General features: G+C 29.1%; 1 protein-coding gene across 1 annotated transcript; it reads right to left on the reverse strand.

Annotated features, from left to right (window-relative positions):
* Positions 1 to 2,646: 2,646 nt before the first annotated feature.
* On the reverse strand, positions 2,647 to 11,297 carry LOC119670319 (protein tweety-like). Its single transcript, XM_038080533.1, has 9 exons — positions 11,160 to 11,297; positions 9,233 to 9,410; positions 7,621 to 7,928; positions 6,799 to 7,562; positions 6,572 to 6,741; positions 6,437 to 6,448; positions 5,593 to 6,367; positions 2,900 to 3,392; positions 2,647 to 2,834 (listed from the first exon to the last, which is right to left on the reverse strand). The coding sequence occupies exons 1-8, from the start codon at positions 11,295 to 11,297 to the stop codon at positions 2,954 to 2,956; spliced, it is 2,784 nt and encodes a 927-aa protein (XP_037936461.1). The 3' UTR covers positions 2,647 to 2,834; positions 2,900 to 2,953.
* Between the last annotated feature and the right edge of the window lie 2,618 nt (positions 11,298 to 13,915).

Below are 13,915 nucleotides of genomic sequence, written 5' to 3' on the forward strand. Positions count from 1 at the left end.
TCAGAAAATTTCCGAGCTACTTCTGAGCTATTGCGGCATAACAAAATGATCTTAACAGTATTCACATATGAACCCAAAACATAGACTTTGACCTCTTAATCGCCCTTGAAAGAAAAGTTATACGAAGAATTGTTAACCCCATATGTAAGAAAGGGCAATTCCAGAGACACAGCAATCATGAACTCTATACGATGTATTTGGAAGTAGACGTAGTTACAGAAACTAAGTTCGGTAGACACCGATGGCAAAGCCTGCTGGGAAAAAGATTTCTAGCAGATTATATATTAAGCGGCACCGAGGTGAGCTATGTCTGTGCTGAAAGAACGTTTAAACAGTATATAAACCTATACTGATTGCACATAATTGCTATTTATTCTTCAAATAAATGTTTTCAAGTAACTAGCGTTACGTTAAAGGATTAAAGTTTTGGTTGTATCCATTGGCATTATCTGATTTATGCATATGAAATAGCTTTGTTTGTACATTTTACATATAAAATATATGACAAATATTTCAAATTATGATCATTTCTCTTGTTGGCAATTTATTTTAATGAGTTGTATACGATATTTCTTCTCTTAAATCAGTTCATTTATTTATAATGACCTTTTTCATATAAAAGCATATTGTATGGTAAATTATCTTCATTAACGGCCTTAATAAGCAAAACCGATGAAATGAGGCAAGTGGAAACATGTTATTAGAAATTTATATAGTAACACAATGGGCTAAAACCCTTTGTTGACTCTGAGGATCAACTTTAATGATCCAATAAATGATCTAACTTTTTGTATATTAACGCATTATTATCTTAGGAAAGGGTTTCGTAAAAGCAGATGATATTTCATTATAACACCACTTTTTTGAGCATATGGTATCTACGCATATATATAAGATAAATATAATATAGCTTTAATTTCTTCTTCCTTGAACAGCTGAACTGCAATTTAATAGATTAGTTTATTTATAATATATAAATATAGTACTTATATTTATATATAATTTATATATTTCAATTCGTTTTTTGTTATTTGTTATATATTATTTACTTGTTTTACTACATAAATGGGACACACAATTATATACATAAAAGGAACGACTCCGAATTTCTAGACAAGCCCATTTATAAACGAATTTTAGTAAAGATAGCAATTTTTACCATTTTTTTTTAATTACGCTATATGTTGATATAGTTTAGTTTTCGAGATATAGTGTCTCGAAAACATAGTGTCTACTTGCTATGCGACGATTAGGTTTTTGATGGCATGTGCAGTTTTTGTTAGTATCAGTAATTAAAAAAGTTTTTAACTTTAAAACTCGATATCTCGAGAAGTTAGTTTTACTGGCTTACTAAAAAAAATTACTGAAAATAGTTAACTCTACTAAAATCTGTTGTAAAATTGGTATACCCTGGATTTCGGAATTGCACCACATAAAAATATAAACTATATATATCCGTTCAGATAAATAATAAGACTCTGATAAGATATTTTAGCTTATCAATCTAAAATTGTCCATAAAGATTCGAAATACATACATATAAAATTTAATAAAATAAAAAAAAAATTTATTTCTCAAAATTGACTTCCGAAATAATGTTTAATGTAATAAATTGCATATAGGTATATGTTTATAGTATGTAGTCAGTTTTAAGTTTATATTTATATGCATGTATAGTAAGTAATTCGTTATAAAATTTCTGTGTATATAATTTAGTAATAATAATAGCAATAATAATACTAAATATATAATAATAAATGTATAATAATAAATATATAATAATAAATATATATATGTATATATAAATACACCCAACAAAAATATAATATATTTACAAGAAAAAAATTACATGTATAATAATTTAGAATAAATATTTACAAATATCTTAAGCAGTGTAGATTTTGTGTTTAATTTTAAGTATATAAGTATGCATATATGTTTGTATTATATGTATGAGGACTATTCTAAAGATTATAGAACAGTGCCGATTTGTTTGTAACTATGTAAATGTAGTATGTATTATGCATGTATCGTGTTTCGGTTCGTTTTAATGTATATGTCTAAAAGAAAATGATTCTAAAATTATGATAACTAAATATCGAATGAACTAGGAATCTTGAACACTACTAAACACGAATAAATGCCTCTCATCTCTGATACAACTGGAAGAACCTACTGACTATGCGCTTGTATGTATGTGCATGCTTAACTATACTTCATTTCTTCATTTCAGTAAATATATATATACTATATATATATATTTTTATATGAATATATATTATAATTATACTATATTTAAACTACAACGCACACAAACCTACATTTTCGAACTTATCACACTACTTAGGAGTAAACTGCGATCTATAATGAGTATAGTTTTTACATAAAATAATTAAATAATAATTCGACGTGATTTCATAATTTTCTCGTTAATCATTAATAATTTTATATTGTTTTTATTTTGATTTCACTCTTTTTAATTTAGCAAATTAAAATTAAAATTAATTAAATTTAATTATTCCAAAAATCGTTTCTTTTTCCAGCCTGTAACGTTGAACTTATAGATTGTTTTGTTGCTTCTATGTAAGAAGTTAAAAACATTTTAAAATAAATTAAAAATTTTTTAACTTTACTGAAAAGCCGCAAACGAATGCAACTGCAACTAATCTTTTAATAATTTTTTTAATAATTAAGAATATTTTTCTTATTTATTTATATATATATAACAATAGCTTGAAATGCATTAAAATTCGCTAACACATCAACATTTAATTCCTACGTTTCACCTAAAAACAATCAATTTTTTTGTCAACTTTTTGTCAACTTTTTGTCAACTGTAATTGGAAGTAAAAAAAAAAAAAAATAATCAAAGCATTAATCATTTAATTCCACATTTTACCTTTCTAAGAAATTGTTTAATTGTTTTTTGTTTTGTTTATTCTTTTGTGGTTTTTTAAAGTTCCGTCACCGCATAATTGGATTCGTCATTAAGTGCTGGCGGTGGAGGTGGCGGTAAATCATCATCATCCTCCATGTTGTTAGAGGAACTGCCATTTTGTAATGGCATTGCATTGTTGCTATTCACATTGTTGCTATTACTGTTGTTGTTGTTATTGTTGTTGTTGTTATGATTCATAATATTATTGGCTTTACTGTTTGGTGAAGAAATTGACGTTTCCATTGGTGGTGGTGGTGGCAGCGATGTATCATCATTTGTTCGATGTGAATCGACATTTTGAGCAATAGTTGTCACTGTTGTAGTTGTTGGTATTGGTCCATTCTGCATTTGAACACCATTTAAATTAGCTCGAGGTGGGGAAGTTGGTGTACCAATTCGTGGTGGTGGAATTGCCTTCATTTGTGGTATCTTCATTGGAGGTCTTTGTAAAGTTCTATATTAAGATAAAAAATTATGAATTATATATAAAGATAAAAAGAAGAGACATAGGTATATATATAAGTAGAAGATTATATTATATAAATTTAAAATTTTTTTAAATACATAAAAAATTTATTTTATTAAATATATAGTAAAATTAAAAAACCAAGAGGTACAAAACTGTCTAATTTCCTTCCAAAGTCAAAATTTTATATATACAAAAAATTGTTTAATATTTTAAAATAGTACTCGTATAAATAAGGTTCAGTAATTCAAAAAAAAAATTGTATATATAATATATATAAAAAATTTTATATATGTAATGTATATGTATGTATACATGTACGCATATTATTTTATAAATTATTTATAGATTATTGTTTATAAATTATTAGAGATTTTATAGATCATGTTTACTTAAAAACATTCATATAATTTTATCATAAGGGGTACAATACTATTAATATTGTATTCTTTAAAAAATATTTTTTCTTTGCTACCGAAGATACTAGACAAACTTAAGATCGATTGTGATACAACATATTAGAACTTCATAATCAAATCCCATATATTATATAAAAACTTCTGCTTTACTACTTTCATACAGCTTAAACTTAAGGGGTATGGTATAATTAATACCATTGTAATACCAAAACCTTTTTTTCATAAAAAATTAACACTTTCGATTAATTATGTTACTACTCTATATATACAATTATAATAAGCAACCTTTGTTTGCTATGGAATAAAAAACTTCCATAGCAAAAAAAAAATCCTATAGAATACAAACACTCTCCATTTTTTATTATTTAAGAGACTAGAAAAACCAAAACTCGATTATAATGTCATATATTAAGACTTTAAGATTAAATCCCATTGACTTGCAATCACTTTCTGATACCATACATGATAAGTAATGATAGTACTTGTATAAGAGTATAAAATAAAGTAAAATAAAGTATAAAATAAAGTTAATATATGACATTTCATAGGTAAATGTAGACCTCCAGTGAACGACAATTAGCTACCAAGCCTTTTAATTTTAGGGTTGATTCATAGAAATCAAAGAAGATATAACGCGTATAATATTCAGCTAGATGGTTCTTTAAAAGCCATCATTTGGTCATTTTTAAGCTAGAAATACTATATAATGAATTTTAAAGTGAGGCAGCGGACTATTCGCGGTTCCAGTTAATCTTATGTAAATCGTCATGCCCTCGCATTTGTACTTCGAAAAATATTTAGCCTAATTGAGAGAGGAATCGTAATAAAAAACTCCTAACCTAAATATAAGATATTTCATGTCACAATTTTCCGTTTGTCCAACGATTATATACGAAGTACCTTTACATGAAAAAATGAAATACAATGGTTAAGTTTACCTTGATCTTAGGGATCATTCTGTTTTAATTAAAAAAATAAAGTGTTATAATATCATATTTTGATCCAAATGGTTGTAAAAGTTATTTAAGACCGAATTATTGAAAAGACAATAATCCGTATTAAAGAAGTTCTTTTTCGTCTACACTCCATCACTAGTTTATAAAATATGAGAACCATCGAAATAACTTTAATAAATATCTTACTATTAGAGCTGTAATATGCTGAACTTGTTGTCAAAGAGTCTAAGATAACGATAAAATAACAGACTATATAGATGATAAGTACCATAAATTTTATAATGCAATTATTTAGGCAGAATAATATTTTAAAATCAAAATAGTTAAAGTAAACGCCTGATCTTGAACCATTAACCATTTTTTATCTGCCTCTGTAAATACTTCAATCTATTCAATACACAAATCTATTCAAATAGAATATAGGAGGCCTGTAAATATTAGAGACGAAGATAATGAATGCAACAAAGTAAGATTCAAGAAAACGGTATAGAAGAAACTGAAATAATGAATTAAATAAACTGTAAAGTATCACTCTACGGGAGAGTGTTACAGGATACCAAGAAATTGATCAAAATAAGATCAAAATACATAATAGTTCTGTTGGTATTTAACTTTATACTACTAAATCAATCTAACGTACCTATTCATCTTTTATAGTTTTGTATTTAAAATGAATAAAGTGAGAATTGCTTCTATATATCATGTCACTAATAAAATTTATAAAGTTGTAGTAATATAAGTTTCAATCTCAAATTTTTTTCTTTCGATATATATCACTCTTCTGATTATTGTACTTCAATTATTTGAACTCACTTTGAATAGTTCTGTTGTTGTTGATAAATAGACTCAACTGGAGGCGTTTCGGCATCCTTCGGTATTTCAGGTAGAGGGCAATTTAAAATCGATGGTTTATATTTTGGATCAAATTTTCCACCTTGACGTAGAGTTGAGCATTTATAGATCTGCTTGTCACGTTCGTACAGAACAGAATCGATGCTACTTGAAATCGGCACTTCCGTTGTATCTTGTGGAGATTTAATATGATGTACTGGTTGTTGCTGTTGCTGTTGATGTTGTGGTTGTTGCTGTTGCTGCTGTTGTTGTTGTTGCTGCTGTTGCTGTTGCGGTGGTGGAGGTTGTTGCTGTTGCTGTAAGGGATGTTGATGTGATGGCTGCGAATGTTGAGGATGTGGATGCGGCTGATGATGAGCTGCTATCTGTGGATGACCCTGTGAGTTTTGACGTCTCATTGTAGCCAAATTAGAAACGTATATAGAACCCTGGCTTACAGCCACCAATGGCTGATAAATGGAATGTGGGTTACCATTTGGAGCCAGTTGTGCAGGGATGTGAGCTGGTATTTGCTGATAAATTTGGCTCTGTTGCGGTACCATGTGATGCTGCTGATGATGTGCCGCTGTTGTGTAGGTACCATACTGTTGTTGTTGCTGATGATAGATAGCATGTTGATGTTGAACAGCTGCTGCAACGGCTGCATGTGTATGGGGATGTGGATGATGACAGTAGATCGGTTGTGGTGGCATCTGTTGCTGTGTTGACGGTTGACTTCGTGTGGGATCGCTACAGGCTGATGATTTTCAGTAAAAATCATTTGCTTCCAAAGTTTTGCATTGTTTGCTTAATGTAGCATATTTACCGTTATTAGGGCCTAGAAAATAAAAATTATTTGTAAGTAAAAATTCATAATTCATAATCAAAACAAGTAAATAATTATATTAAACAATTACAATTTTCCAATTAAATAAATTTATTTAATTATTATGTAACTTACCAGTCATGTGGGTGGGGCTATGATTGTGCGATGGCAATCTACCTAAGGTATGAGTGCCCATAGCCCTCATGTTCTGCTGCATATGTGCGTGCGCCATCATTTCGTGCTGCTGCCTCTTCGAGGGATGTTGTAAGGTATGGGAACCACTTATAACGGGTGGACTAAAGTGCCTGAAAACAAGTTTTAAAGAGGAATTTAAACAAATCTTTGACAATAGATAATCTCACCCATTGTGATTTCGCGGCAAAGTGCGCGCAGCATTCATCATTTGCTGATGATTTTGTGGAGCTGGATGAGATATGTAAGACGGTTCATCAACTTGAGCATAGTCATTGCGTTTTCTTATATAAATCCAGGTATGTGAATCGACCCAAACCATAATAGTGAGCAAAATTGCAGCTATGAAACTAGCAATGAGCATCAGAACCAAACCCAATAATCCACCCTCACAGAGACCTCTGGCTGCAGCAAGGAAATTATGATGCACAACCTTACAATCAACAAGAGCCGTTAATTGAGTTAACAAACGTTCGCTACTATTTAAATCTGCATTAACGGCACCCAATTTCGGTTGTAAACCTGAAGCTTTGAAGAGAACCAAAGATATTTTCATAACTGTAGACATGGCGCTGCGAGCGTTGTTTAAAGAATTTTGAGATTCGCGTAAACGTTGAGTAAACGGATTAGTGTGACCAGGTTCACATTGTGTGTAGTGAAGTAACACATTTGTTGGTAAATCACGAGGCGAAGCTGATACAAGAAAATCAGCTGGATTAATGCAAAGATCTCCAACAGCAACTGAGGATGATAAATAGAGGCCAGACATTAACCATGATCCGGTTACTGCCAATAAACCACAAACACTGAATAGTATGAGTGCACAACGAGAATGGCGAGCCACGCCCACCAGTAAAACTGCGCACAATACAAGCAGTAAGGCCAGAGTTGCAACAGTACCTGGCCAACGTATCAATTCCCATTGATCACCACGCTGTAATTCAATTTTATTATAAATTTTAGAAGAAAGTATGTAATGAGAGATATTTTACCGTTAAATATTGTGTCATGGAAATACCCATTAGTGGTCGACCTATATCACCAGCCGCATTAGTAGCGAGTGTTACATTGCCTTGCACAATATTGAGCGAAACAAATAATATAGATAATGCAGTTTGGTTAGACACTGGTTGATCAAATATATCAGCCAATTCTACCAATTGCGGTCTTATGCGGTTCTTTAGTGTATTCTCAAGAATGTGAGTTTGATTCCTTATTGTGGTTACTAAGTTGTCCACTTTACGACCAGCAGTTAAAACTTCCAAGAGACCATTGTGTAGATCATCGTTGCCATAAAGTCCTGTGTTAAACGTTTTGTAAATTTTTTTTAATTAGTAGAGAATATTCTGAATATTCCAAAAAACATTCCAAATAAATAAGAAGTAAATTTTGAACTAATTACTCAACTTAGCTTAAATATATTTAGTGCAGACAAATGTCAAAGTGCCAGCTAACAGCAGATATATGTATATGTATATAAATATAGTCAGCACCTGTAAACCCATTCGACTAATCAGTATAAGACATTATGCAGCCCAAGATAAGTACTAACTTTGCTCCTTTGAAAGGATTTAAAATAAGCAACGCTCTTCTAAATTATCGTATAAATTTTTAAATATTTAATAAATATAATAAATTATATCGATGATTAATATTATCGATTTATTATTATTGATTAAGTGTGGAGTACTATACACCGAGTGGGCTTTAATGAACGGACCAACTTTGACGGTGTTGGATTGTTGCATATGTAATCGGTTAGTCCCTCAGATGATGCTGCTCAGTTTATAGCATTTACAGAAATTGTGTTTAAACAAATAAGTAATTCTTGAACTTTGTTAATTCCGTATACGTATATCTTAAGCTTTAACTACCATCTTATTAAACAAATAAAAGTAAATAAAACTCTCCATCATCATTTAATGAAATAATCAAGACAAGACTTATAAATAACGCATTTAAAGGATTCACTTCTATTACACATGCAATCAAAGCTTTACTTCGTTTAAACATATATATTAAAACGTGTTGACATGTATAGTCAAAGTGCCAGCTAACAGAACTAAAATATCAAAAAATCAATTAAAAATGCTAACAAAAAGTATTTCTATTGAAAACCTAAGTTTAAACATTAATATTAATGTTAATTAAGTGGATATTAAATTAAGTGGGTTAGTCTTATATTATTTATAATTACTAGTATTTCTTTTCTGGTATTATAAGCTTTTACAATGTAACTATTAATGTCTTCTAAAGGATTTTTTTTATAAATTCTATATTTTAAGCTTCATATTACTGCCAAATTAAAATAATTACATTTTCTTTATATAAAAGTTTCTTCAAGGAACTTGTTATAATGCGAGAAGAAAAGTAATAAATTTTATTTAAGTTAAGCAATCAAACTTTTTTAATTAACACAAAAACTAAAATTAGTCTTGCATTTTGTAAACTTAAACGCTAGCATAAGTTTTACTATTTCATGGCAAGAAGTGAATACCCATAGGATCCCGGAGTTACTGAACAAATGTTTTAGCCTAATCAACTTAAATTGCTTGGTTGGTCCTAAATGGCATTTTTCTCTTTTATTTAATTATGTGAACTTACCCAATCCAATTGCTGCGCAGCACATCACAGTGACGATGGATAGGGCAACTTTCAGACTCGTTATTGAATGCGCTGGTCGCGGTTTTCTGTCGCAACATCGAGTCATTAAATACAAAAGCAGTCCCAGAAGGGAAATGATGAGCAACGCTGCTGGGACTGAGCCCAAAATGCCCAAGCTCTGCAAGGATAGAAATTAGTTGAAATAATGCACTTGAAATATAAATTATTTTCAAAGGAATTTCATAAGGACATCACAAGTAAAGAAAATTTATTAAAAATAATTTTTTTTGATTAAAGTAAAATATTATTTTTTAGTAAAATTATCTTTTTCATAATGAATAAAAATATTTAATTATTTTAAAAATATATATAAATTTTAATATGTTTATGGTAATATATATACCAATTACCAATGACAGTATAATATGTTCATGTCATTATTAAATGTTTTTTATTAAGTGAAACTATCTTCTCTTTCTTTGTAAATAAATATATTATGGTGTATATAAAATAAAAATATTTTAGAATGACTGTAATCCAAGGTTCAGAAAATTTACCTGATATATTTCATAGCTACCAACGTAAATGTTAGACCATTTCACTGAGGTACTATAAATTAAGCCAGATTAGTACTATATATTCACAAAGCTTTAAGGGGCTTTATGTAAACAATAGTGAAACTGGTACAATAGAACTCTTCTAGACGCAGTATCGATTGTTGGGCGATTTCACGCTTAAACTTTTAATAAATAAGATCTATATATTAGTTTTTAACCACTGAGAGAGTTTCTCAGCAAGAGAGTTTTGGTTCGAAATACTTGTATTTCACACTGAGGAGCTACTAAGCCGATTAAGTAAAACAAGTAAATGCCGTTAAGACACATTTTGTGAACAAAGATTTAAGACAGAGTGCTCTGATCAGCTAATAATTCCTAGTGGTGAGTACCTTACAGTCTTTTATTCCTTTTACCCACAATTTTGACGGTGGTAGTTAAAAGAATCTCCTTTCCTGTCTTTATATACCACTGCATTAAACAACGAAAATCGCTTCATTGCAGGCGGGTTATATCATGCATATGGCTTGGCAGGAGTGCTTTGTACTACAGGTGCAGGAAGTTTATTTGATACAAAAATACAAAAATTTATTACGGAAATGATTTTCCGAAGTATACTCTTCTACTACTATCGAAAAGATAAGTTAAACTATTAACAATACTATATATACCTAAATAAAAACTATAGGTTACACCTATCAGGTAAACAAGAAAGGGTTGCCTTAAAAAATATGGTTAACTTCAAAATTCGCCTATTCAGGAACCATGGAAATATAGTATTTGAGAAGGACAGTGAATACAGATTAACTGAAAGAAATGGTTTAAATAATACTGCACAATGTGGGATTGTGCAATATTATGTCAACCTAAGAAGAAAAAAAATATATCACTAACGTGCAAATAACTATCACTAATGTTTTTTAAATATGGGTTTTGCTGAAAAGTATGGAAGTCACTCTCATTCTGACTAATGTGTTACAAATATGTAATACCAAATACTTTTTAACCGTACTTTTATATATCACATATTAAAACTGAATGTAACGAGTAAACCCATATTCATACTACGTTTACACTTACAAATATTGAACCTCTTTGTTACACATTTATCTCGTGTTAATTGTATTAATATGAACATACCATAATGCTATATTAATTTGAATTCTTACATAAATATTTATGTAATAAGTTAAATTTGAAAAAGACTTTTAATATCTTTGCTTCATTTATAACAATAATTAATTGATAACAAAAAATTCTGAAAGATATTGATTCCTTAAAGTCAAACATAAACTTATAATGTTTATTATTTAGTGGGTGAAATGCACAATAAATTGTAATAATATATTTAATAATAATTAGTTATTACTAACCTCCAAATAGATTTCATCGTTTGGTCTAAAAGTGCTGTTAATTCTGTGAAATGTAATATTGTAATGCGGCAAGGCATGCAATAGTTTTGCTATCACAGGTACTTTGTACTGGTCGGTGTACTCGTGATAATCACCCATCTTTACCAAAGTTTCTCTCTATTATATTACGACTTTTATTTTTCAAATTATTTTATATTTATTTTTTATTAACTTTAAACAAAGAAAGTCTTTGTTTTGTTACGATTTGTTACTGCTTCAAAACTCACAAACATTTTACACTGAAATTGAAGAAAACAACACTTCTAGAATTTTGTAATGTTTAAAAGCATCTCATCAACATATACCACCCAATTTCACCGACGCAAACGTATTTTCAAACTCTTGTAGAATCAATTAAAATATTATTGCATTTTTCTTTAATCAAACGCAGATTTTTAAAATCTGAACTAAGTAATCGTGTTTGTTAAGGAAAGCTCGGTTACTTTTCTGTAAACTCTGATAAATCTTGTTAACCTTAGTTCAATTAAAAAATTTGCTGAAATTTTATCAGCTGATGAAGCAAATATTCTGACAATTGGAAAAACAATATGGCGCTTATTTTGTTTATATTGTAATGCACGTAATTAGAAACAAAATAAAATAATAACCTTCATAAGGATGAGATCATTTAATAAAAATAATAATATTTTGCTTGTTTATATTTTTTTGTTTAATTACTTTAATTTTTCATATATTAAATGTTAAAAAATTAATTTGTTTGTTTAAATTTATTAAAAAATGTATTCATATTCCATTTTTTTTAATTTCTATTTTCGCTTTTTTGATATTTTTATTGTAGTTTCACTTGACTTATTTATTAATATGGAATATTACATTACAGTTGCTTTTTTCGAACAAAACTGTGTTTAAAACTGCTATATTTATTTACAGTTTATATTTTCCCCACTTATTTTTTATTATTTATAAATAATTATGACTATATTTTTGCCAGTCTGGAAGAAAATACTATATTATTTTTATCTATTTAATCCCTACTTTTAAGTCATTCTTATTGTCTTTTACTTTTACAAATAAATTTCATTTATGAAGATAAATTAATTCAAATAATATTTTAGAAATTTAAAAGAATGGATTACACCACAACATCGGCCCTGTTTTTTCAGGTTCGGTTGACTTTAAGTACCCTTAATATTAGCTGGAAACATTCTGATTAGATTAGTCAACTAGTGAATTTGCTGATCAAGCGATTTTTATGGATTGCTCGAAATTTTTATGAAATTTGATAGTTTTCTTTTATTTATTTATTTTGCAAATTAACGCTAAATAAAAACTATATTAAAGAAAATACTTTTATAATGTAGCACAAGCTGAAGTGAATTATTTCCATATATTGGTATTGTATTATAATTTCTATAAATTACGAATTAAATTCTTTCGGCAGCTGTCTAAAATACTATCTTTACACATTGACTTATTGAACTCTATAGCATATTTTTGTATGATTTTTGTATGAAACATTGTATATATTACTCTGTATCTGTCAAGTGAATTGCAATAATCTAAACATAAAATATTAATCAGTCTCTCAATTTAACTAAGAAATCGTTAAATACGTTGACGTTAACTAATCATTATAATAAAATAATTTTTTATTTCTATTTTTATAATAGAATAATTCATCGTTAACCGCTGTGCAAAGATGGTAATAGGATTTACTTAGATATTTGATCATTCTTAACTAGTAGTTAAAAATAATAATCTATCCATTGATTTAAACAAGTGTTAAAAGTATAACATATTTATCATTATTAAGACTTTATTGCATTCAAAAATAAGTTTTTATATATGGTTCATCTCAATCTAATTGCCAATGCACAGTCAAAATACAGAGTCCATGGTTTTTTAACGTGATTACCTGCTATTTAAACTTAACACCACGTTGTTCTTAACACACGTATCACTATAATGCGCCGATAAACGCTTTCATTGGAATTCTAAGGGATTGCATTGGTGCCAATAGTGAGAGATCACTATCTAATAGCTCTGAATACGCTTAGTATTTTCGCGTAACTTTCAGTTTTAAACGGATCCCACACAATAATCTCATTAAAGATCATTAAAGTAAAGTAAATGAATAATCATTAAAGATACCAAGCTCCATTCGCCAGGATAGCTGAAGCTATTGGCCCGGACCATCGCTGTACCACATTAATATCTCCAGTCGGGTACCGGAAATAAAACTCACTCACTACTAGAATGAAGTGACTATTGGATTGACATATTGGCTATTATATCTAGCGTAAACCTCATAAAAGAAACTATATTTTTCAGGCATAACCTATAAATATTTCAAAATTTGAAGAATATTTGTATCTTAAAGAACAATCCGCCTATAGCAGTCAGAGAACGTCAACGGAGCTCACATACAAGTAAACTCATTTAAAGTTAAACAAAGTCTTAAGTCAGCGGAAGTATGTCAAGTATGCTTTAGACAACAATTCAGCAATTTACTACACTCAAAACAACACACCACAAACATCAAAACTTCCATTCTTCCAAAGATATATTAAAAAAAATTTAGTACATTACATTCATTTATCCTTCAACTTATGTTTTTATTTCTTTGTACTTAATGTTGCCCTAAGCACAGCTTTTTTACATCTTACATGTTACACACTCACATACTAAACCCTGCATACACTGAATAGAAAAAGATATAAGCAGGAATTTGCTACTCTACGCCCACATTAATTGTT

Source organism: Teleopsis dalmanni, chromosome 1 (assembly GCF_002237135.1).
Source record: "Teleopsis dalmanni isolate 2A chromosome 1, ASM223713v2, whole genome shotgun sequence".
Taxonomy (NCBI): Eukaryota; Metazoa; Arthropoda; class Insecta; order Diptera; family Diopsidae; genus Teleopsis; species Teleopsis dalmanni.